The sequence below is a fragment of the Hippocampus bargibanti genome, linkage group LG05 (assembly GCF_051943395.1).
Source record: "Hippocampus bargibanti isolate YZ-2025 linkage group LG05, ASM5194339v1, whole genome shotgun sequence".
Lineage (NCBI taxonomy): Eukaryota > Metazoa > Chordata > Actinopteri > Syngnathiformes > Syngnathidae > Hippocampus > Hippocampus bargibanti.
In genome coordinates, this window is record NC_142738.1 from 2,199,480 (window position 1) to 2,223,120 (window position 23,641).

The following is a 23,641-nucleotide window of genomic DNA, read 5'->3' on the forward strand; positions in this document are numbered from 1 at the left end:
TTTCACATTTAAATGTTTTCATGTTTTAATTTTTCATGAAAATCTGCCCAATTTCCGCTTCCCATTCGGATGAGGCCTGAATCCACGTGGCGTTTGAGAATCACGCCATACCCCAAAATAAGCCACTTGAGCACAAAACAAATTGATTCGCGTCACTTGAACCACGCAGCGGCACGAGTGGAAAATGCAGGCGATCCGAATCCGCCGCAGGCCTATTGAGGGCCTTCGTGAGTGGTGCATTCAACCCTTGTGTGCTACTTCAGACCTTGCCTATTATCAAAGACGCCAGATGAATCTGTTGACGGACAAGTCACATAAAAGAGGGCAATCATTGGGCTCGGGTTCTTCTTGCTTTGTTTGGGCGAGACATTTGAGCTTCAATTATTGGGGCATTAGTAATTCAGCACACATTAAACACACAAAGGAGCGGAGGGGTGGCCCAGTGTTACTATTAGGCTAACGTTCGGATAGCATGGACTAATTCCCTTCCTTTTCACGTTGGGGGGGTGGGGGGGGGAGCACCTCGATCATTGCCAATCAATGCCAAATGTGTTTATGTTCAATAAATAAATAAAATGGGGGCATAAATACAAATATAACAAATACAAATAAAATAAATTAATTAATTAATTAAACCATTAAAAAAAAGTAAAACATTTTAAGTTAAACATCGAAACATTTCAAAATGTTCACATTTAAAAATGTACAAAAAAAACGGAGACATTTGTAACCTGGCTAACGCTACAGTGAGACCTCAACTTACAAACACCTTATCTTACAAACTTTTCGTCTTACAAACGTCAAATTTATGAAAATTAAACCTTATAATAAGCACTATTTTCATAATACACACCCACCACGACTGGCGGAGTGATCTTCGGCGGAAGCACACGACCGAACAGCACCAGAGGTTAAGTTACCAACAGTCCTTATTAGGGTGACTCTCTTTCCATAAGCCATCAACGACCATCAAAAAGGAAAATAAAACTTTATTTTACAGCACAGTTTATTTCTTTAATTACAGTCCTCATGTAATGCGCCTCTCTTTCCAAACAGCAATTCCCTTTGACCTCCAACGCCATTCCATCAAGCTATAAATGACCATCACAAATGTAAATAAAGTGACTTTATGATACAATGCAGTGTATTTCTTTCATTACAATACAATAGCACATTTATTATACATAGAATAAGGTATGTTGTGTGTAGTTTTAAGGCTTATTTAGTTGAAAAGTATGTTTTATGGAAACCCGGGAACGGATTATTCCCATTTTAATGGTTTCCTATAGGATTTTTTTTTTTTAGATACACATTTTTCGCTTTACACACTCTGTCTGGGAACCAATTAAGTTAGTAAATTGAGGTCTCACTGTATCTTCTAAAGGGAAAGTGTACCAAATACTCCCTTCCGTCCAAGACCAGATCTCCTAACAAGCCGATTCTGTTCTTATCAAAGCGCACAAGAAAGCATTGTGCTTTGTAGTCACACGTGTTCAACCGAACGAAGCATTTTCACAAAATGAAACATGCAATCACTTGCATTCTGTCTATTCTCGATCAATTCTCAAAAGATAACGTTGACTGTGGATTATAAAAATGGATGCATGGACTAAAGGATTAAGCATCATTTTTTAAGCACATTTAAAGATTTAATCTTGAGCAGAACTAAAGATCTGCAGGTCGTGTACTTTCTGTTGTAGCTCTTTTTTTCCCCTTCAACCATCTATTTTCTACATTCCTGACCAAAAAATGGACACCTGAGCATTAGCTTTCAAAATTAACTCATCCACTGCCAGACAATGTACAAAAATGTGTCCGCTCCAGTCATTGTCACTCAAATTCCAGGACCCACAAAAGTATTGAGTTTTAGTACTACATAAACATTCAATGCAGCCTCAGAAACCATCGCATAGACTCTCTTCTTTCAACAGAAAAAAAAAAAATGTTAATTCCTAAATGATATGGGTCTGGAGTTATATGAGCTTGAAATGAGGGCAGCTATACAAAATATAATGCAATACATGCATTTTGATTTATATAGTGCTTCAACAACCTTAGACTCTCTTCTTTCATCAGAAAAAAAAGTTAATTCCTCAATTATATACGTCTGGAGTTATATGAGCTTAAAATGAGGGCAGCTGTCCAAAATATCATGCAATACGTACATACATTGGGTTTATTTAGCGCTTTAACAACAGCTGAAGCTGGAAGAAAGCGCTAATATGGAAAATAAATGGAAATGCTGCCCCATTGTGGAAAAGAAAAAAACATTGTGAAAGGTCTGGCCATCACTTTATTGGCACCCAAGCATGAAAAAAAAAAAAAAATCAAACACATTCGGGAATGGCGCTCTACATCATATTTGTATTTAACTAGCTGACTATATAGCGAGCTATCTGGTTATTTGGCTGGCTATCGAGCTAGCTATCTATTTGCTATCTGTTCTGTTAGTGATCTAGCTGGCTGGCTATCTCGCTAGCTATCTGGTTGTCTGGCTGGCTATCGAGCTAGCTATCTATATGCGATCTGTTAGTGATCTAGCTGTCTGGCTATCTAGCTACCTATCTATTAGCTATCTAGCTGGATAGCTATTTAGTTGGCTATCTAGTTAGCTATCTATCTAATTTGAGTTATTTCGGGTTGAGTGAACGCTGGCGCGTGTGGCTGCCACTGCTCACCCACAGGAAAATGTATCCTGTATTATTATTATTATCATCAATATTTTCTAGCTATTTGCTATCTATTAGCTATCTGGCTGGCTAGCTATCACCTAGCTATATATTCACTATCTAGCTGGCTGGCTAGCAATCTAGTTGGCTGGCTAGCTAGCGAGTTAGCTAGCTATATATTCACTATCGAGCTGGCTGGCTAGCTATCTAGTTGGCTATCTATTAGCTAGCGAGCTAGCTTACTATCTATTTGATTTATTTCGGGTTGAGTGAACGCTGGCACGTGTGGCTGCCGCTGCTCAGTTCAATGTACATGTGGAGCGACAGCAGCGCTAATCCAGCCACATCCTGTTAAGGCGAGACACGAGTTGCCAGGTCGGCATCATGCGATGTGCAAAACCCAACGCGGGAAAAGGGATGAAGGACACCAGTTCAAGATGGCGCCCGAGTAGTCAGCCAATCAGCAAATGAATATGCCAGCACTGCTTTTGATTTCGGAAGAATGTCGGTGCCATTTGACTGTCATCGCCGGACAGCTCTGGGGGCCATTTTGCTTTTTTTTTGCGCCTGTCATAATAATAATAAGAAATGAAATGTTGAATTATTATTATAAGTGCCTTTCAAAACGCTCAAGGTCACTTTACAGTCACAGGATACGTTTTTTTTTTCTGTGGGTGAGCAGCGGCAGCCACACGCGCCAGCGTTCACTCAACCCAGAAGTAACTCAAATAGATAGAAATATAGATAGCTAGCTAATAGCTAGGCAGCTAAAAGATAGTTAGATAGCTAATATGTTTCCTGACTCAAATAGCTCCGTAGGTATCCGTAGATCCGTAGATATAGCTAATATATATAGCAAGCTAGCTAGATAGCTAATATTAACATTAATGTTAATATTATGATGATGTGTTGTCATATTTTGATATTTAGTTTTTTTGTTGTTTTGACATCAAGACTGCGCCGCGATATTGGCTGCCTTTCCAGCAGCTCCTGTATTTTGTTTTTCTACTTCATCCTTTCCTTTCATCACTTTGCTGCTGTGAAATGTCAAATTCTCCACTGCCAGGCTAGTAAAGGCTAATGCTATCCAAATAACGAAATAAACAAAAGCTTCTCAGACAAAGTCGACATTTTTCTTTAACTCGGGGGGTCATCGCAGTTTCCTTGGAGGTCAACTTGGCACGCACACTCCATGTTTGTAGGAAGCCCGTTTGTTGACAACGGGCCAGAAGGTTCTGATCTCACTGACCTGCTTCTGCTTAGCTCTTTCAAAACAAGCAAACCAGACACACACAAGCCACCAATTTCGGTTTCGGGGGAGGGGGGGAATCTAATACTGTACTTGATGTCAAGAGAGAGGCATTGCGGATGACAAAAAAACACACACACGCACACACACTGGACGAGCGTTTGGACACAAAGACCAGGCGAACGCACTTGGTCAACTTGGATAGCCCAGAACCGGAACCTAGAACCTTAAGTCAAAGCCGTGTTTTTAATTTGAAAATACAGTGATACCTCCGCTTACAAACTTAATTGGTTCCTAGAAAGTATGTGTAAGGCGAAAAGTGTGTCTTCCAAACACTAATTTCCCATAGGAAACCATTAAAATGAGAATAATCCGTTCCCAGGTCACCATAAAAGATAATTTTATACCGAATAAGCCTTAAAACGACACAAAATATACCTTATTTTATGTATAATAAATGTGCTATGGTATTTTAATTAAAGAAATAAACTGTACAGTAGAATAAAGTTGTTTTATTTACCTTTGTGATGGTCGTTGATGGAATGGAGTGGCCGGTTTCCTCAGCATTAAACACTTGAGGAGGAACGTAACCTTCTCCTTTCACCATCTTGAGGAATGATCCCTTGTAGGTACTTTCTCTGCGATAATTTTACCATGTTCCTCATCAATTGTGTTCTGTTTAGCTGGGTTGATAGCTTTTTGCATCAAGTGTACAGATGGCTTGTGCGGGTTATTTGTGGAGCCTGATTGAGGAGATATTTTAACCTTGCAGTCCACACTCTGCTTTTGAACTATCAAAGTTGAAATGAGTCCAAATTTCACTGTTTTCTATCCGTTTTGTCACTTTCTCTGTCGTCTGCCTGTTTCTTTCATGTTTAAACCACCTCCCCTCACTGCCGCGTTCTTGACCAATCACGTGGCTTTAACGGACGACTGGGGGCGGGGAATAGAGGACCAAATAAGCCGGCTACCATTTTCTTGTTAGGAGAACGGGCTCGTTCTTGAACAACACATCAGTCATTGTGGCGCACCGTGTGTATCCCGAAAAATAGTTCGTATGCCAAGGTAACATTTTCATACATTTAACGTTCGTAAACCGAAAAGTTCGTAAGCCGAGGGCTTCGTAAACCGAGGACTCACTGTACTTGAACGTGTTACTTACACAAGGAAGTGGTAGAGGAAACATTTCAGGCCAGCGGGTCTTTCCAGGAAGTTGTAAACATCGCCCTGCATGCTGGTTTTCACGTACGGCCGCTGGAACTCCTTTTGGTGGCGATGCAGCCAACTGGAACGCGGAAGAGGCGCCGGAGACACGGGAAGATGGCCGCGCAACGCCGCCGCGTCCTTATCGGGGACACCTAATCCATTTTTCACCGCCGTTGAGTCCAGTTCCGGTGAAACGGGAGCATAGCGACCCACCGTGTCGGCCATGGGGGCGTCGTTCTCGCTAGCTACGGGTGGAGAATTTTCAGAATCCATTTCCTGGTCCAGGCTGAGGCTAGTGCAAGCGTAGCCGTTGGGGCGATTTTGGGCAAACCTGTTGCCGTAGTCTCGTTGGAGGTGACACGTCAGATGGAAGGAGCGAGCTCGTCTCTCCGCCATGTTGGTTCCAAACGTCAGAGACGGTGATGATGGAGGCTCCGCAAGGGGTACGGAGCACTTGAGGGAGGTCATGAAGATGATCGGCGGGGGGCTTTCTATGGCGGATGAGCAATCAATCGGCGGGCTGCCGGTATGTCCATACTTTGGGTGGAACAGGTGATGGGAGATGATGTTACTGGGGGGAAAAAAATTCACTTAATAATAATAATAATAATAATAATAATAATAACAATAAGAAGAAGAAGAAGAAGAAGAAGAAGAAGAAGAAGAAGAAGAAGAATAGCTAATAGCTAGCTAGCTAGCCACCCAGATAGCTAATAGATAGCCAGCCAGCTAGATAGCTAGCCAGATAGCTAATAGATAGCTTCTAGCTAGCCATCTAGACAATAATCATCATCATCATCATCACAATAATAATAAGAATCATCATCATCCTAATAATGCCAATCATAATCAAAAATATATTTTTTAGCTTAGCTTTCAGTGCTGACATGAATGTACATTATTATTATTATTATTATTATTATTATTATCATCTTTTGCATACTATTAGCTATCTGGCTGGCTAGCCTGCTATCTAGCTAGCTATGTATTCACTATCCAGCTGCCTGGCTATCTCGCTCGGTGTGTGTTGGCTATCGATTGGTTCGCTAGCTAGCTTTCTATCTATTTGAGTTACTTCCGGGCTGCCGCTGTTCACCTGCAGAAAAACTTATCCTGTAAAGTAACCTTGAGAGTTTTTAAAGGCGCTTAGAAATGAAATGTATTATTATTTGTTATTATATGTATTGCATTGTATTTTGGATACCCGCCCTCATTTCAAGCTCATATAACTCCAGACCCTAATTTAGGATATAACGGTATATATTTTTTTTTTTTTTTTACTTTGAGATGGCGCCGCAAGAGTGGCTGCCTCTATAGCAGCTCCTTCATTTTGTTTTTGGCGGTTTTTGCTGCTGTGAAATGTAAAATGTCTCCACTGTCCGACAAATAAAGGCTCGACTAATTGAATCTTATCTCAACTAATGCACGCAGGGTGGACACAAAGTAGGGGTTGGAAAGTACAATCCGGACGTTCCCATTAGGCTAAACATTTTTTAAATTAAAAAGTGGTTCGGAAAATGTACACTTCGGGGAATAGACGCAAAAATGTGCTGATAGTGTACGTACGCTATGCATTGGGTGAATACCTTTAAATGTGGACGGCGTCAATACATCCTTCGCCCTGGCACAAGTTCTGCTTGTCAAATCAAACGTAGATGAAAAGTAAATCCAAATAGGACTCGACGAGTAAGAAGAATCATCTAGGAAATATTTGCGTTAACATAGAAAAAGGAAAATAAAGATAAAAACGCAAGAGCATTTAAGTCGGTGTACGTTTGTGAGACTTCGAAGCGCATCAATGGCAACAAGACAGCTGCGCGTTATGCTGAGTTCACGAGTACTCGAGTTTACGCATTCCGTAATAAAATATACGTTTTTTTCGTGTATTTTTTGACCGTAAAATAAGAAAGTGATATTCATTTGGATATATATCAAATATGACTTATTTACAGTGATAAAATGGATAGGGTGGTGCGCAGAGAGCATTACAAAAGCTCGACCGAACATGAATTCCATTTTACGAGAGTGATGGAACGCCTCATCATTTAGCCATACGGGACTCACAATAACTGCCTTTTAATTTTCATATCCAATACATAGGCTACGCATTTTTGCGCATATATTCATCAAATTTATTTACGGTGTTCGCTAGGAAATACATTATAGTAAAACAAATCTCTGGTAAACTTACACACAGGCCATTTCGCTGTCGGGCAAAAAAATTGCTTTCTCGGCTTCCGTCGTGACTGAAGAAACATGGCCGCTCACGCGAGCAAGACGATGCTTTTGTCCTTAAATCGATTAAACGTCGTCGGTGCCGGATTCCTTAATTTGTCAAGCAGAATGACATACGCCACTGCATTGTCGATAAACTCGACTGGAAATAAAAGCGAGTATTGCATCTGCCTTTGCTGTCGTTCGTTTAGATTTTTTTTTGTCGATTTGGTAGCTTCGTGCTAAACTGCGGTGTCGCACCTATCCCGAGGTCACTTCAAATATAATACGCGTCTAATTCTTTATTTTATGATTCAGACGGCATTCTTTTTCTATGTTGTGGCTTTTAAATTAAGCACGTGCATGTTTAACAGCGTGTTTAGATGTGAAATGTCAAGACGTCTTCCTCGGCACATGTTGATGACGTCACGGATGAGACGTTGTGTGTCATTATTTTTAATTGCCCCCAATTTTTATTCATTTCAGCTCTTCCTGAGCGAGGCGGTCAAGGACCTTTCACCAAAAGGCCCAGAAGAAATGTAAGTTATAAATAATTTAGCGTAGGTGCAGAAAATATGAAGATGTTGCTAATTGGTTCCGTTTGGGTTCTCAGCCAGGACCACCAAGGACGGACAAGATGGCGGAGGACCAGGATTGGACGTCTGTCTACCCGGCAGCGGCCCCTTTCCGTGCTGGCACCGTGCCCCTCCCTGTGAGGATGGGCTACCCTGTGAAAGGAGGGGTCCCACCGGAGAAAAAGGGCAATCTGGAACTGATCAAGGTTCAATGCTGTATTGATTTTTAGGGAACAGCATGTTTAAAAAATCTCACCACGCTAATCATGATGTACAGTGATACCTAAGCTTACGAACTTAATTGCTTCCCAGAAAGTGTGTTTAAGGTGAAAAGTTCGTCTTCCAAACATTAATTTCCCATAGGAAACCATTAAAAATGACAATAATCCGTTCCCAGGTCCCCATAAAACATAAATTTCAACTAAACAAGCCTTAAAAACAACAGAAAATAGACCTTATTTTATGTATAATAAATGTGCTATTGTATTGTAATTAAAGAAACAAACTGTACTGGATAATAAAGTTATATTATTTACCTTTGTGATGGTCGTTGATGTAGTTGCTTCTTGATGATATCCGAGTGAAGTTGCCGTGCTTTCTCGGCGATAATACCCTCACTCACACTGTCCCCTGCGAGCTGCTTTTCGTTAATCCAAATACACAGAAGTATTTTAAACCTCCGCTATTGCCTGAGACCGTTACTATAACGTATGCAGTATTGCTGAGTGTGTGTAAGGTGAAAATTGTGTCTTCCAAACATTAATTTCCCATAGCAAACCATTAAAAATGAGAATAATCCGTTTCCAGGTCCATTTTTGCTACTAAATAAGCCTAAAAACTACACAAAATATACTTTATTTTATGTCTAATAGATGTGCTATTGTATTGTAATTAAAGAAATAAACTGTACTATGTCGTCGACTTAGCATCCTGGTACTGGGACGCTAAGTCACACAAACGCACACCTTGTTCGTCTTTTTTTTATGATCTTCTGCTTGACCGTAATCTTTTGTGTCCTCTTCGGCTTATTTGAGTTACTTTGGGGTTGAGTGAACGCTAGCCCATGTGGCTGCCACTGCTTACCCACAGAAAAAAAAAAACGTTATCCTGTGACTGTAAGAGTGACCTTGAGAGTTTTGAAAGGCGCTTATAAATTGAAATGTATTATTATTATGACTAGCCTGTGGTAGGGTCTTTTTGGGTAATAGTAACAGCAAAAATACTCCACTTGATGACAAACTACATCTGCACTCGAAAAGGTTGTCCGTCAGCTACCGTGGCACTGTGTGGTTCGGTTCGTCCGCCGAAAACTAGTTTTTATGCCAAGATAATATTATCGCGAATTTAAAGTTCGTAAGGCGAAAAATTCGTGAGCTAAAGTGTTCGTAAGGTGAGGTATCACTGTATTATGATTCTCGCTTTATATTCAATTTATTTTCGATTAATATGCTCAATATTGTTTTCCCTCATTTAACAGATTCCCAACTTTCTCCACTTGACGCCAGTCGCCATCAGGAAAACATTGCGAAGCTCTCAAACGTATGCGTGATGATTTATTATTATTATTTTTTTTAACTTACTATAAATACAAAATGTGAATAATGACTCCAAATGCTATCGCTAGCGTTTTGTAGCGCGTGGCCATCGGCGTTGGACACAGACGCCAAATGCGAGCGCCATTTCCCCATCCGGTTGGAAAGCCGCGACTACGTGTCGGCTGGCCTGTCCTTACGAAACCCCGCCGCTCGCATTGTTCAATTACGCGTAAGTTTTTCGCCTTTCTCTATTTCTTTTCTTCCTTTTCATCTGTTGTTTTTTGCTGTTGTGCAGGTGAAGCTGTCTAGTTTGAACTTGGATGACCACGCCCGTAAGAAAATGATTAAACTAGCCGGGGAAAGATACCGCAAAGATACCGACGTCCTCACTATCACGACTGACAGGTGATGAACCCTCAGACGCTCTTAGCCGTGACTCTTAACTCATGCACAAATTTTGGGGGGAAAAAAAAATGGGAATTGATAAATAATAATAATAACAAATAATAAATAAATAATAAACAGTGAATAATAACTAAATAGTAAATATTATTAATTAAATAATAAATAAATGAATAATAAATAATAGATATAAAAATAAAATAAAAAAAAAATTAAAAAAAAATACAAATAAATAAATACATAAATAATAAGTAATGAATAATAAATAATAATAAATAAATAACTAAATAATAATAAATAAATAATAGATAAAAAATAAACCAAATAATAAATAATTAATGAATCATGAATAATAAATAAATAATAAATAATAAATACATAATTAAATAATGAACAGTGAAGAATAACTGAATAGTAAATAATTAAATAATAAATAACAAATGAATAACAAATAATAGATAAAAATAAATCATAAATAAATACATAAATAATCATAAATGAATAAATAGTGAATAATAACTAAATAGTAAATAATTAGATAATAAATAAAAAATAAAGAATAATAAATAAATAATAAATAAAGAAATGCATACATAATTAAATAATAAACAGTGAAGAATAACTAAATAGTAAATAATTAAATAATAAATAACAAATGAATAATAATAATAAATAATAGATAAAAATAAATCATACATACATAATAATAAATGAATAAATAAATAAACACAAATGCATAAATACATAAATAATACCTAATTTCATTTCTAAGCACCTTTCAAAACTCTCAAGGGAACTTTCCAGGCACAGGATGAGAACAACATTTTTTTTTCCCTGCGGGTGAGCAGCGGCAGCCAGACGGGCCAGCGTTCACTCAACCTGGAAACGTACGCCACTAACTCAAATATAAAATGGCCACATTAACATTGAAAATAAAGTAAAACTACTCACCATTTGATGATAATGCTCTGATCTTACCTTGAAATGGGCATCCCTTCATTTCTAAACGCTAACTAGCTAGCTGTGTCCTCGCTTTAGTTGTACAAAATGGAGGATTACTATATGTATATGGATGGTAGATTTTATTTTATTATTATTGGTTGTATTTATTTTGTGGCAACCACAGAGTTCAGCCGATATTTCACAGCAGTTACAGTCAAACTTGGGTTTTTGACCATAATCCGTTCCAGAAACAGGTTAGCGCTTTGTTCCAGCTTCAGCTGTTGCGTGTGGCAGCCACTGCTCACCCACAGAAAAACTTGTTCTGTGACTGTAAAGTGACCTTGAGAGTTTTGAAAGGCACTTATAAATCAAATGTATTTTTATTATATACATCTGTCCCCATTTCAAACTCAGATAACTCCAGACCCATATAATTTAAGAATTAACACGTTTTTTTCTGATAAAAAAGGGAGTCTCGTGTTTATTATGCTGCATTGACTGTTTATATAGTCCTAAAACTCAATAATCTGTAGGTCCTGGAATTCGAGTGACAGTGACAAAAACCCTGGCACTGGAACGGACACATTTTTGCACATTATCTGGCAGTGAATGAGTTAACACAAAACTTTTTCTTTATGTCCCTCAGCTGCCCGCTAAGACAGCAAAATTACGACTACGCCATGTACCTGCTGACCGTCCTCTACCACGAATCTTGGGTGAGTGCAAATACAGTCGCAACGTTTTGAGAAAGGTCACATGTGCATTTGGAAAAAAAAAAAAAAACATCTGTTGACCTTTTGCTCAAACAATGAACGGCACAGTTCTTGTTTTTCGGGTTATTTTTTTGGTAACGCTAGCCCTCAAAGAGCGGGATTGTTAGCCACCACAATCAAAGTGACTGTATACCCCCCACTTAAAGGACAACCGACACCTCCGGACAAGTTGCGACCATAATTTGTAAAATCACTTCAAATGACTTCTACTGAGCGTATTTGAGAAAGATTCCAGCGCATATAGCTATCCAGCTAGCCATATAGCTAATAAATAGGATCTAGCTAGACAATAATAAGAATAATAAATAATAATAATACATCCAGTTAGCCAGCTAACATTTAGCCACGTAACCAGCGCTAGCTAGCTAATAGATAGCTTGCCAGCTGGATAGATAGCCTATAGATAGCCAGCTAGATAGCTAATACATAGCTAATAGATAACTAGCTAACAGATATCGAATAGATAGCTAGCTGGATAGATAGCTAATAAATAGCTAGCTAGACATCTAACAGATAGCCAATAGATAGCCAGCTAGCTGATGTTAAGCCGAACCTGCAGAAATAAAACATTAAAACAAAATAAAGTAATTAATTTGAATCATATTCATAAGTGGATGAGTAACAAGAAAGCATCTTCTCCGAATCTGAACTCTCTGAAGCCATTGTTTTGATTCTGGAGCACGGCAGTTTGCGAAGGAGTATCCTGACGTGACATCACGAACAAGGGGGCGGGACTTTCTGAAACTCGGCATCTCTGGGGTCATTTTGAAGTAGTTTTGGGACACTTTAAGTCATTTTTATCGGTGTTTTGCATTTGACTAAAATTATCAGCCTGCGTATTTTGGGTATTTTAGATGCTATAAAGCGTTTTTCTGATGTCAGTTAGCAAACCAAAAAATGGTGTCGGTTGTCCTTTAAGCCAATGAAGCTGAAAAATCCAACGTGGACTTTTCCTTGAACTAACCATTACAAAAACAAGAGGAAATAAAGAACAATTGAATTCATGTGAAGTCTTAATACCGTTTTTTTGTTGTTGTTGTTGTTGCTTTCTCCAGAAAATTGAGACGTGGGAGGCTGAGAAGACCACAGCGGACATGGAGGAGTATTTGTGGGAGGGAAGCCCGTCCGAGAAGAATATCTTGGACACGCTGTCAAACGGCGGTGAGGAAGAACGCCGGCGTCTGTTGGCAAGAAGCGAAGTCCAAGATTACAAGCGTTCGGTCAGCAGATTGAAGAATCAGGGGGACAGCGAAGACGCCATGTTGCAGTACAAAGAAGCCGTTAGGAAGGTGCTCAAGATCTGACGCGGGGTTAATTTTTTTTTGTGTTGTTACCAAAATAAAATCACAACAAATCAACTGGAAGAAAATGTCTTGATTGGTTGAGTCAAGATAAGGAACAAAGCTGATGTTGGCTCAAAATCATGAGATGTCGTCAATGTGCCTCAATTATGCAGAAGATGAAATCGTATTTGGAATTTCACAAGTCATTTTTTCCCCTTTTTCTTTTTAAACTCCACTTAATTCTTGAAAAAAATAAACATTGTAAGATGTATTCACAAATTCATTTGGTCTTTAACTCATTCACTGCCAAATGTGCAAAATAGTGTCCAGAATGAATGAGTTTTAAAAAATATGAACGACTGAACGCATGAAAATTTAAGCTAGGAACGCCGTTCAAAAAATTGGCTAGTTTGCTAACTGGCTAGCACCTAGCTCGCTAGCTCTCTATCCATCCATCTAGTGCTGATTCAGAATGTATGAGTTTAAAAAAAATTAATGATCGAAAGCATTAAAATTCAAACTCGGAACTCCATTCAAAAACTGGCTAGCTCTTTAACTGGCTAGCACCTAGCTCGCTAGCTCTCCATCCATCTAGTGCTGATTCAGAATGTATGAGTTTAAAAAAAATTAATGATCGAAAGCATTAAAATTCAAACTCGGAACTCCATTCAAAAACTGGCTAGCTCTTTAACTGGCTAGCACCTAGCTCGCTAGCTCTCTATCCATCAATCTAGTGCTGATTCAGATTGAATGAGTTAAAAAAATGACAGAAAGCATTAAAATTCAAGGTCGGAACTCCGTTCAAAAACTGGCTAGCTCTCTCAGTGGCTAGCACCTAGCTCGCTAGCTCTCTATCCATCCATCTAGTGTGGATTCAGAATGAATTAGTTTAACAAAATTAATGACCAAAAGCATTAAAATTAAAGCTAAGAACTCCGTTCAAAAAGTAGCTAGGTCTCTAACTGGCTAGCACGTAGCTCGCTAGCTCTCTATCCATCCATCTAGTGCCGATTCAGAATGAATGACCGAAAGCATTAAACTTAAAGCTAAAAACTCAGCTCAAAAACTGGCTAGCTCTCTAACTGGCTAGCACCTAGCTCGCTAGCTCTCTATCCATCCATCCATCTAGTGCTGATTCAGAATGAATCAATTTAAAAAAAAAATGAATGGCATTAAAATTCAAGGTCGGAACCCCGTTCAAAAACTAGCTAGGTCTCTAACTGGCTAGCATCTAGCTCGCTAGCTCTCTATCCATCCATCTAGTGCCGATTCAAAATGAATGACCGAAAGCAGTAAAATTCAAGCTAAGAACTCCGTTCAAAAACTGGCTAGCTCTCTAACTGGCTAGCACCTAGCTCGCTAGCTCTCTATCCATCCATCTAGTGCCGATTCAGAATGAATGAATTTTTAAAAATTTAAAAACATTACAATTCAAGCTAGAAACTCCGTTGAAAAACCTTTCAGTCAGTCGTCGCCTTCTGTGACCAGGTCGTACTTGATCAGACGAGTGATCTCTCCTCTCCCGGACATACGGTAGCATTCCATCCTTCTTCTTCTCGCCCTCCATTTTGAAACCAGGCAGACTAAAGAGCCAAGCAATACCACCAGGCAGGCGACCAGGACCAACGGCAAACCGTCATACCCTGGTCCCAAATCCACCAGGGTGTCTTCTGCGCCTGCAGTTGAACCTAGCGCTTGAATTGACGTCTGGGTTCTCGGATTGTTGGTGTCTTGCCCTTGAAATGACCTTTGAGTGATTGGTCGGCTCGTTTGTTGGAGCGAGTTCCAGGTGCTTGAATGGCCTCGGTCTCGTAACGATTCGGCGCTTTGGTAATTAGCGTCTTGGTCCTGCTTTTTAAATGACGTTTGGGAGCTCCAATCATTAGCGTTGACAGTGCTTGCGGACGCCGAGGTGGTTAGGGGACGATTGGTAGGAGCTATGGTGGTCCGCAATGTCCTGATGGATGATCCAGGAAGTTTTGGAAATGATCTTCTCGTGGTTTTCGGAGTGCTGGAGCTGGTTGGTTTGATGGTGGCGACAGGTGGCGGCGGATGGATGAACTGTCGCTTGTCCAAGGGAAGTTGCTCGGAGGCGTTGACGCGACCCAGGCGGATGTCGGAGGTCAGATGTTTGCCAAAAACCAACAGGTCGGGATCTACACCTGAGCAAGTCATTCATAGAGTAACAAGACGTTTTGAATGCAGTCTGAACTTTAATAATAAAAATAGTACATTTCGTTTCTAAGCGCCTTTCAAAACTCTCAAGGTTACTTTACAGTCACAGGAGAAGTTTTTCTGTGGGTGAGCAGCGGCAGACACACGCGCCAGCGTTCACTCAACCCGGAATAACTCAAATAAATAAAAAGCTAGCTAGCTACCTATTAGATAGCCAGCTAGCTAATAGATAGCTAACAGATCCCTTATATATAGCCAGCTTACTAGGTAGCTAATAGATAGCTAGCTGGATAGATAGCTAATAGCTAGCTAGCTAACGGATCGCTACAGATATCCAGCTAGCTAGCTATCAAACAGATCTCTTATAGATAGCCAGCTTAATAGGTAGCTAATAGATATTCAATAGTTAGCTAGCTAGATAGACAGCTAATAGAGAGCCAGACAGCTAGCTAGATAGCCAATAGATCGCCAGCTTACTAGCTAGCTAATAGATATCCCATAGATAGCTAGCTGGATAGACAGCTAATAGAGAGCCAGCCAGCTAGGTAGACAGCCAATAGATCTCCATCTATTAGCTTCATAGCCAGCTGGATAGCTAGCTAATAGATAGCCAGCTAGCTAATGTAAGCCAATCTGCCAAAACAAAATATTTCAATATAATAAATGTAAGTAGTTTTTTGGGGGTCAGAGAAATTCATTTGTTGCTAGTGTTAAAAAAATGACAATTAAAAAAAAGTAATCAAATTCTGAGCCTTAGCGTGTCCACGTTACATTTACAAATTCAGATCCCACACTTGAGAACAAGGAACTGACGAAGCTTTTCGGATAAAATTTACCTTTGGTGACATTGTAGAGGACGGATTCGGTTTTGCGGCTGATGATGCAGCTTTCCAAAGTCGGACAGTGAAGGTGGCAACAGTTTTCTTGCACGGCGTCCATATAAAACACCGCCACGTTACACGAAGAAGCTCAAAAGAAAGACACAATGATGATTCACAGAGCATAACAAAACACATGAACGCCACACGTCAACTCACCATTCGACGTCAAGCAACAAGTGCGGCCGCAATTTAACGAACTGTCCTCCCGATAAGTTCTCAGTCGCCGCGCCCCTTGCCTTTCGGACTCTTCCAAGTCCACGACGATACCCGTGAAACTCCGAATCCAGCAGTTTTTGTAGTAAGAAGTGGGAGAGCAGCGAGACTCGACGCGTAGCGCGACGAGCAAAATCGTCAGGAAGGCGCGTGAGACGTTCATCGTTACTCCCGAGTAATTGGATTTCAGATTACCGTAAGGTGGGTAACGCTTTATACCCACACGCACACACACTCAAGTGGGTCATTGATACGCACCTGGCGAAAGAGACGCCCAGCCATGTGTAATATCTATCTATCTATCTATCTATCTATCTATCTATCTATCTATCTATCTATCTATCTATCTATCTATCTATCTATCTATCTATCTATCTATCTATCTATCTATCTATCTACCTATCTACCTACCTACCTACCTACCTATCTATCTATCTATCTGTCACTCGCTCGGGCTCTAGCTCTGTCGCTCGCTAGCGCTCTAGCACTGTAGCTTGATAGCTCTGTAGCTCTCTAACTGGCTAGCTTGCTAGCTCTCTATCCATCCATCCATCCATCTAGTGCTGATTCAGAATCTGCCCGTGACGCTACCCCTGAATTTAGAACAAAGGAAAATGCTTAAGTAGCTCTGTAGCTCGCTAGCGCCCTAGCTCTAGTTGGCTAGCTCTCTAGCTGGCTAGGTCGCTAGCTCTCCATCCAGCCATCCACCCAGTGCCGATTCAGAATCTGCCCTTGAAACTCCCCCCGAATTTAGAACAAAGAAAATGCATAATAAATACATTTTTTAAGAAACACTTCTATTTTTATCAGACACTTCAGAGCAAGGAGACAGTCGACCTATACAACCCACATATAGGACCAACCGCGCTATCACTTTTACGATTATTCTAGTCGTTATGTGCCTTTCTTTGTTGTCGTAGTTGTTGATGCGAGTCTTAAGACAACGCGCGGGACGTTCAAACAGCAAACACACCAACACTAAAGGGACTGATCACGTCTTCAGCCTCCCTCGTCTCGTCGTCGTCGTCTAACGCGTGGTAGGTTTACAAGGTCATTATTTAAAGAGCACACACGTGATTGGCACTGGGACAAAAAAAAAAAACAACAACTACCATCAAACAGGTTGTGCAATTTTCCGCCAACACTTTGAGTGAGGTGTGTGCCATTCTTCTTTCAGTCAGTAGGTGGCACCCTGAGTCAGTCAAACTCCTGCACATGCATGACAATCAAAGCACAAAAAAACAAGCTCTAGTACAGGGGTGGGGAACCATATATATGGATCTTGAAGAGCCATATACAGTAAAGTCTCGTTATATCGATATCGGTTATATCGATAGTACCGCTTATTACAATACTATTTCTATGACCGCAAGGAGAAAATTACATGCGCGCAGGGTCGGATATATCGATAGTCCGGTTATATCGATATTTTTCGGACTCCCGAGAATATCGCTATAACGAGACTTTACTGTATATCAAAACCGGTAAATAAGCGTGACGAGTACCGGAAACAAATTCTTTGTGTGTTCTACATACTTGGCAATAAAGATGATTCTGATTCTGAGTAAGAAAAAGACGAGTATCGTACACTTCAGGTTGAACGACTCACCTTTGTGGAGAGAGAAAGTTCTTCCATGATTCGAATTTGCAATGAAACAATATCATTGATGAAACAGTCGAATATCAGCGGCACATTGACATGCCCTGTCAACATACAGGTAACATCCGACTTACGACCGAGTTCCGTTCCGACCAAACTGTCGTAAGTCGAAATGGTCGTAAGTTGAAATCCATTCAAAATGTTGATTAGAGACTCAGAAGCTAAATGACACGCAAACTTCCCCCCTCGGGTGCCATCACACGGTCGATTGCTGTGCGAGAGTGAGAGGCTAGCTGGCTTGCTAAAATTGTCATATGCGTTGCCGGCCTGCTAGCGCGATACGGTGCCTGGCGTAAAATAAAAAAAAATACAAATAGGGTCTTGAGGTCATGATCGTAAGTACGGGTGGTCGTAAGTCGAGCCGGTCGTAAGTCGGATGTTACCTGTACTTCTGTGAGAGACAGCAGAAAGCAAGCGCGCTAGCTAATGAGCAGTATTGCAGGCTAGCTAGTAGTAATTTCACCTATGGACCTGGCAAGTTGACTTTCATTCCGATCGTTTGGCTGGAATTTTAGCGATCATGAGGAACGCAAAACTAGTCATATTCATGATGAGTATGATCACAAAGTTATTTTAAATAATACATTCTGACATTTTGTTGAAATCACGTGTGTGTGTCTCACTGAAAAACGTTTCGAAATATTTTAGCTTCATGGCTCTTTTACTCAAAAAGGTTCCCGACCCCTGCTCTAGTAGAATCATATTTAAAAAAAGAAGAAGAAAACACTAACGACAATGCTCTCATGCAGCTCTTTTCCAGGCTTTGGTATGAAGACCCCAGTGCATCATGGTCCTTTTCCCGTCACGGTCGATGTACCGAGCCTGGTTTTCCCCCCTTTGTTCTTCGCAATCTTCAGTAGTGTCGTTCATTCCCCCAGGGGAAACGTTCGGGATTCCTTAAACCCGAAATTCGCCGAGTGGGTTGTGCACGCGGGTAATTTTGTGCAGAGGAGCGGGTGACGTGTCAGTCTTTGACCAGCCGGTAGATGTGATGCTGGGCGCCGTGCTCGCTCGTGGACACTTCAAAGACGTAGGCGACGCACAACAGCGTCTCCAGGGTGTCTCTGTTGGACACAACCTGAGTGGGCAGAGCAACAAGATGTCCGTCATTCTCAAAAGTCAATACATGTGGAACTAATCAATAACGAGACAAATACAGTGATACCTTGGTTTACGAACGTTTCGGTTTACCAACGTTAGAAAACAGTGACATTTGGACTCGTTTCAACTTTGATAGTTCAAAGGCAGAGTGTAGACTGCAAGGTTAAAATTCACATCAATCAGGCTCCACAAATAACCCGCACAAGCCATCTGTACAAAGTTATCAAGCCAGCTAAAAAGAACACAATTGATGAGGAACAAGGTAAAATTATGGCAGGGAAAGCACCTCCAAGGGATCATTCCTCAAGATGGTGAAAGAAGAAGGCTACGTTCCTCATCAAGCGTTTAATGCTGATGAAACCGGCCAAGCTCATATAACTCCAGACACATATAATTTAGGAATTAACTCTTTTTTTTTCTAATGAAAGAAGAGAGTCTATAATGTTTGTAATGCTTTATTAGATGTTTATGTCGTCCTAAAACTGAATATTCTGTGAGTCCTGCAATTTGAGTGAAAATGACAAAAACCCTGGCACTGGAGCGGACACTTTTTTTTTTTTTGCACATCGACTGGCAGTGAAGGAGTTAAATAGAAATCAAAACAGCTTGTTTGAGGCACAACTGGACTATCAATTTGCAAAAACTATGTTGGCTGTGAAGGACGACATCGTCGTTGTAAAGTGTCTTTGAGAGTTTTGAAAGGCGCTTAGAAATGAAGTGTATTATTATTATTATTATTATTATTATTATTATTATTATGTATTCCCCCCCCACCCCTCCACCGACGCTTCAGCATGCAACAAGCGTACGCTTTGTTTCGTCCACGATGCACAATTGTCTGACGCTGAATACGCAGCTTGTTGTATGCTGATGTATTTTTTGCTGAGACTGTGTGTGTGTGTGTGTGTGTGTGTGTGTGTGTGTGTGTGTGTGTGTGTGTGTGTGTGTTTTCAGAGTCAATAGGAAGTAAATCAGTCCATTGAGAGGCCCCGATGACATGCTGCCATGTTGTCGGTCGGCCACGTAGGCTCAATATGGCCTTTGTCCCTCTGCTAGAAGGAATTGAGTCACTAGTGTCTTTGAAACATTCCATCCGCCATCTTGGAGACCCCCAAGCCCCCAAGAACTTCGTCCAGCGGAGTCGGTTAGCGACCTGGTAGAAGATAGGGAGCTACAAACAGTTTTATATTCAGAAGAACATAGACATTTAAGAGGATATACAAACTACTTAGTAATAATATATTTCATTTCTAAGCGCCTTTCAAAACTCTCAAGGTCTCTTTACAGTCACAGGATAAGTTTTTCTTTGGGTGAGCAGAGGCAGCCACACGTTCCAGCGTTCACTCAACCCGGAAGTAACTCAAACAGATAGAAAGAAATCTAGCTAGCTAATGGATAGCTAATAAATAGCTTAATAGATAGTCAAATCATCAACAGCCAGTCAGCAGGACACCCAGAATGACATCTAATAGCTAGCCAGCTAGCTAATGGATAGCTCATAAATAGCTAATCGATAGCCAGATAGCCAACAGCTGGTCAGCTAACAGCTAGCCGGCTACCCGCTGGGCTGGTCACTTCCTGTTGGACTATAGATATATAGCTAGATAGCCAGCTAGGTAGATAGCTAGCCAGCCAGATAGCTAATGAATAGCAAACAGATAGCTAGCTAGGTAGCTAGCTAGATAGCTGAGTGAGGTAGTCAGCTAGATAGCTAGCTAGATGGCTGAGCGAGGTAGCCTGCTCGATAGCCAGCTAGGTAGCTAGCTAGATAGCGAGCGAGGTAGCCAGCTAGATAGCTAGCTAGCTAGCCAGCTTTAATGGCAGTTGTATTGAAATACAGCATAATCACTTACATCTAAGGCGGTGAATGTACTCATTTACTGCCATTCACAATTTTTTTCGGGTTTTGTTTTTTCATGTTTGGGTGCCGATAAAGCGCTGAGTAGAACACGAGCGTAAATCAGGTATACCTGCAGGATGGTGAAGTTCTCCAGAACACTGTTCATCATGTATTTCTCGGGCAGGTGTTTGAGCTTGTGGATGAAGTTGATCATGTACTCGCACAGCGGCGAGCGATGGATGCGGTACATGTAGCGGCCGTTCTCGAAGCGGGCGTACTCGGTCTGAGCAAAACAAAAGTCATTGTGAGAAGGTAGACATCGCTTGCGAGATATGTTTTACGGTTAAAATTTTATAAAAAGGGAAAACAACGACATTAACTCATTCACCGCCATTCACGATTTTATTCGGGTATTGAAAATATGACGTCGAGCGCCATTCCCGAATTTGTTCGAGGGTTTGTTTGGGTGTTGATAAAGTGCTGGCCAGACCTCTGGTGATGTTTTTCCCTTCCACGAGGGGGGCACATTTCCCTTTTTTTCCCATATTAGCGCTTTGTTTCAGCTTTTTAAATCTATATGTATTGTATTTTGTACATCCGCCCCCATTTCAAGCTCTGATAACTCCAGACTCATATAATTTAGGAATTAACTCTTTTTTTTCTGATGAAAGAAGAGAGTGTAAGGTTTCTTACGCTGCATTGAATGTTTTTTTTTTTTTTTTTAATTTTTACTTTATCTTACTTCCGGGTTGAGTGAACGCTGGCGCGTGTGGCTGCCACTGCTCACCTGCAGAAAAAATATCCTGTGACTGTAAAGTGTCCTTCAGAGTTTTGAAAGGCGCTTATGAATGAAATTTATAATAATAATAATAATTATTATATCATTATTATTATCATCATCATCATTATTATTATTATTGTTATTATTATTATTATTATTGTAGTCTTAAAACTGCCATTCTGTAATTTATTTGGGAATTGAAAAGCCTGATGTGGACCGCCATTCCCGAATGTATTCGGATTATGGTTTTTCTTGCGGGGGGTGTCGAAAAAGCGCTGGTCAGACCGCTGTCAATGTTTTTTTTTCCTTCCATGAGGGGGCAGCACTTGCCTTTAGTCCATGTTAGCACTCTATAGTTAAAGCGCTGGATAAATCAATATGTATGTCTTGTATTGGATTTTGTACACCCGCCCTCATTTCAATCTCATATAACTGCAGACCCATATAATTTAGGAATTAACTTTTTTTTCTGATGAAATAAGAGAGTCTAAGGTTCCTTACGCTGCATTGAATGTTTATGTCGTCCTAAAACTCAATATTCTTTGGGTCCTGAAATTCGAGCGACAATGACAAAAAAACCCTGGCACTGGAGAGGACGCATTTTTTTGCACATTGCCTGGCAGCGAATGAGTTAAAAAAATGGCGCAAGGCTACGTCGCCGGCATCTAAGTGTAATAAACGTAATGCAATCAACCGTACGCGATGCGGCGTGTAAGCGCGCGGGGACGGGACAATAGACATAATTCTTGTGACAAGACTAATCAAATCACGACGCCGCTAAGTGTGGACTGAGGCGTCAACCTAAGGCTGCGTGTGTTTGATATGAAATATTATAATCCATGCGGCGCAGGTGGGGGCAGGGCCTCCATTGTATCCATTTACCAGGAAATCTAAGTGAGTCATCAAGGGGATTTTTATGGTATTTTTTCCCCCCACCTTCTGATTTTTTTTGTCACGTCAACTTCCTGACCGCAGCTCAGCGCCGGTTGACCGGAATCAAGCGCAAAGTGTTACGTCACGTGCGCTCACTCTCTCCTTTTGAATGATTCAAGAAGTCTCGGAAAGGGGAAAGTACAGTGATACCTCCGCTTACGAACTTAATTACAGTAAAGTCTCGTTATATCGATACTCAAGGGAGTCCGAAAAAATATCGATATAACCGGGACTATCGATATATCCGACCCTGTTTGCATGTAATTTTCTCCGTGCGTGCATAGAAATAGTATCGATATAACCGGGACTATCGATATATCCGATATCGATATAACGAGACTTTACTGTAGTTTCCATAAAGTGTGTGTAAGGCGAAAAGTGTGTCTTCCAAACATTAATTTCCCATAGGAAACCATTAAAATGAGAATAATCTGTTTCCAGGTCCCCATAAAACATAATTTTCAACTAAATAAGCCTTAAAATTACACAAAATAAACCTTATTTTACGTATAATAAATGTGCTATTGTATTATAATGACAGAAATAAACTGTACAGTATAATAAAGTGGTTTTATTTACCTTTGTGATGATCGTTGATGGACTTGCCTCTTGATGATATCTAAGTGAAGTTGCCATGCTTACTCGGCGATAACACCCTCACTCACACTGTCTCATGCTAGCTGCTTTTCACTAATCCAAATCAACAGATGTTTTTCAACCTCTTCTTTTGCCTGAGACCGTTGCTTAGAAAACACATAAACACCCTTAGCCACACGTAGCAATGGTCGATTTAGCATACTGGTACTAGGACGCTAAGTCACAGAAACGCACACCTCGTTCGTGTTTTTCGATGATCTCCTTCTGCTCGACCATAATTTTCTTTTGTGTCCTCTTCGGCTTGACACATCAGCCTGTGGTGGGGTCTTTTTCGCTCCCAAAACAGCTATAGTATCCACTCCATAACAAACCACGTCTTTACTGAGTGCAGTCAAAGAAAGTGGGTGTGGAAAAGTAGTCCGCAGCCACGGTGGCGCTACGCGTGTTTCCCGAAAACTAGTTCGTATGCCAAGATTATATTCTCGCGAAGTTAATGTTCGTAAGGCGAAAAGTTCGTTATCTAAAGCGTTCGGAAGCCGAGGTATCACTGTAGTCGCAAAGTGCTTCATGTTTTTTTTTTTTTTTATCAGGTATACCGAGTATCTCCAGAAC

The 23,641-nt window shown here is 40.6% G+C and overlaps 4 protein-coding genes across 9 annotated transcripts in view; 1 reads left to right on the forward strand and 3 right to left on the reverse strand.

Annotated features, from left to right (window-relative positions):
- The window catches only part of kcnq1.2 (potassium voltage-gated channel, KQT-like subfamily, member 1.2), a 146,374-nt gene extending 139,476 nt beyond the window's left edge, over positions 1 to 6,898 (reverse strand). For 2 of the 3 annotated variants that reach the window (XM_088996819.1, XM_088996817.1), the window contains exons 1-2: positions 6,711 to 6,898; positions 5,081 to 5,695 (exon numbers count right to left, since the gene is read on the reverse strand). In XM_088996819.1, the coding sequence (XP_088852945.1) occupies positions 5,081 to 5,592 (512 nt within the window). In that variant the 5' untranslated portion in view covers positions 5,593 to 5,695; positions 6,711 to 6,898. Of the gene's footprint in view, positions 1 to 5,080; positions 5,696 to 6,710 lie in introns of those variants that run through there. The other variant, XM_088996820.1, reaches the window with a different exon arrangement.
- A 471-nt stretch (positions 6,899 to 7,369) lies between these two features.
- Positions 7,370 to 13,065, forward strand: mrps35 (mitochondrial ribosomal protein S35). Its single transcript, XM_088997023.1, is given in 9 exon segments — positions 7,370 to 7,513; positions 7,825 to 7,877; positions 7,952 to 8,119; positions 9,391 to 9,429; positions 9,431 to 9,452; positions 9,538 to 9,677; positions 9,744 to 9,853; positions 11,439 to 11,508; positions 12,621 to 13,065. Coding segments are annotated over 9 exon segments (984 nt in total). The 5' UTR covers positions 7,370 to 7,380; the 3' UTR covers positions 12,870 to 13,065.
- mansc4 (MANSC domain containing 4) lies at positions 12,607 to 16,334 on the reverse strand. 2 transcript variants are annotated; one of them, XM_088997020.1, is made up of 4 exons: positions 16,061 to 16,334; positions 15,860 to 15,991; positions 14,277 to 15,010; positions 12,607 to 12,746 (listed from the first exon to the last, which is right to left on the reverse strand). In XM_088997020.1, exons 1-3 carry the CDS (start codon positions 16,278 to 16,280, stop codon positions 14,313 to 14,315), a joined length of 1,050 nt encoding a protein of 349 aa, XP_088853146.1. In that variant the 5' UTR covers positions 16,281 to 16,334; the 3' UTR covers positions 12,607 to 12,746; positions 14,277 to 14,312. The 2 variants fall into 2 exon arrangements, with proteins under 2 accessions (XP_088853146.1, XP_088853147.1); XM_088997021.1 differs by having other exon boundaries at positions 12,608 to 12,746; positions 14,306 to 15,010; positions 16,061 to 16,298.
- Positions 16,335 to 16,890: 556 nt separating this feature from the next.
- tead4 (TEA domain transcription factor 4) overlaps positions 16,891 to 23,641 on the reverse strand; it is a 30,806-nt gene continuing 24,055 nt past the window's right edge. For all 3 annotated transcript variants that reach the window (XM_088996590.1, XM_088996589.1, XM_088996588.1), the window contains exons 10-11: positions 20,849 to 21,001; positions 16,891 to 18,855 (exon numbers count right to left, since the gene is read on the reverse strand). In XM_088996590.1, the coding sequence (XP_088852716.1) occupies positions 18,742 to 18,855; positions 20,849 to 21,001 (267 nt within the window). In that variant the 3' untranslated portion in view covers positions 16,891 to 18,741. The remainder of the gene's footprint in view (positions 18,856 to 20,848; positions 21,002 to 23,641) is intronic.

What these genes read in the sequence shown, in the direction of transcription:
- mansc4 (XM_088997020.1), bottom strand. Translation starts at nt 16,280, where the DNA reads ATGAACGTCTCACGCGCCTTCCTGACGATTTTGCTCGTCGCGCTACGC. An exon ending in TTGTTGCTTGACGTCGAATG is followed by an intron (nt 15,992 to 16,060) that starts GTGAGTTGACGT and finishes CTTTCTTTTGAG; the next exon opens with CTTCTTCGTGTAACGTGGCG. An exon ending in CCTCTACAATGTCACCAAAG is followed by an intron (nt 15,011 to 15,859) that starts GTAAATTTTATC and finishes TGACTTGCTCAG; the next exon opens with GTGTAGATCCCGACCTGTTG.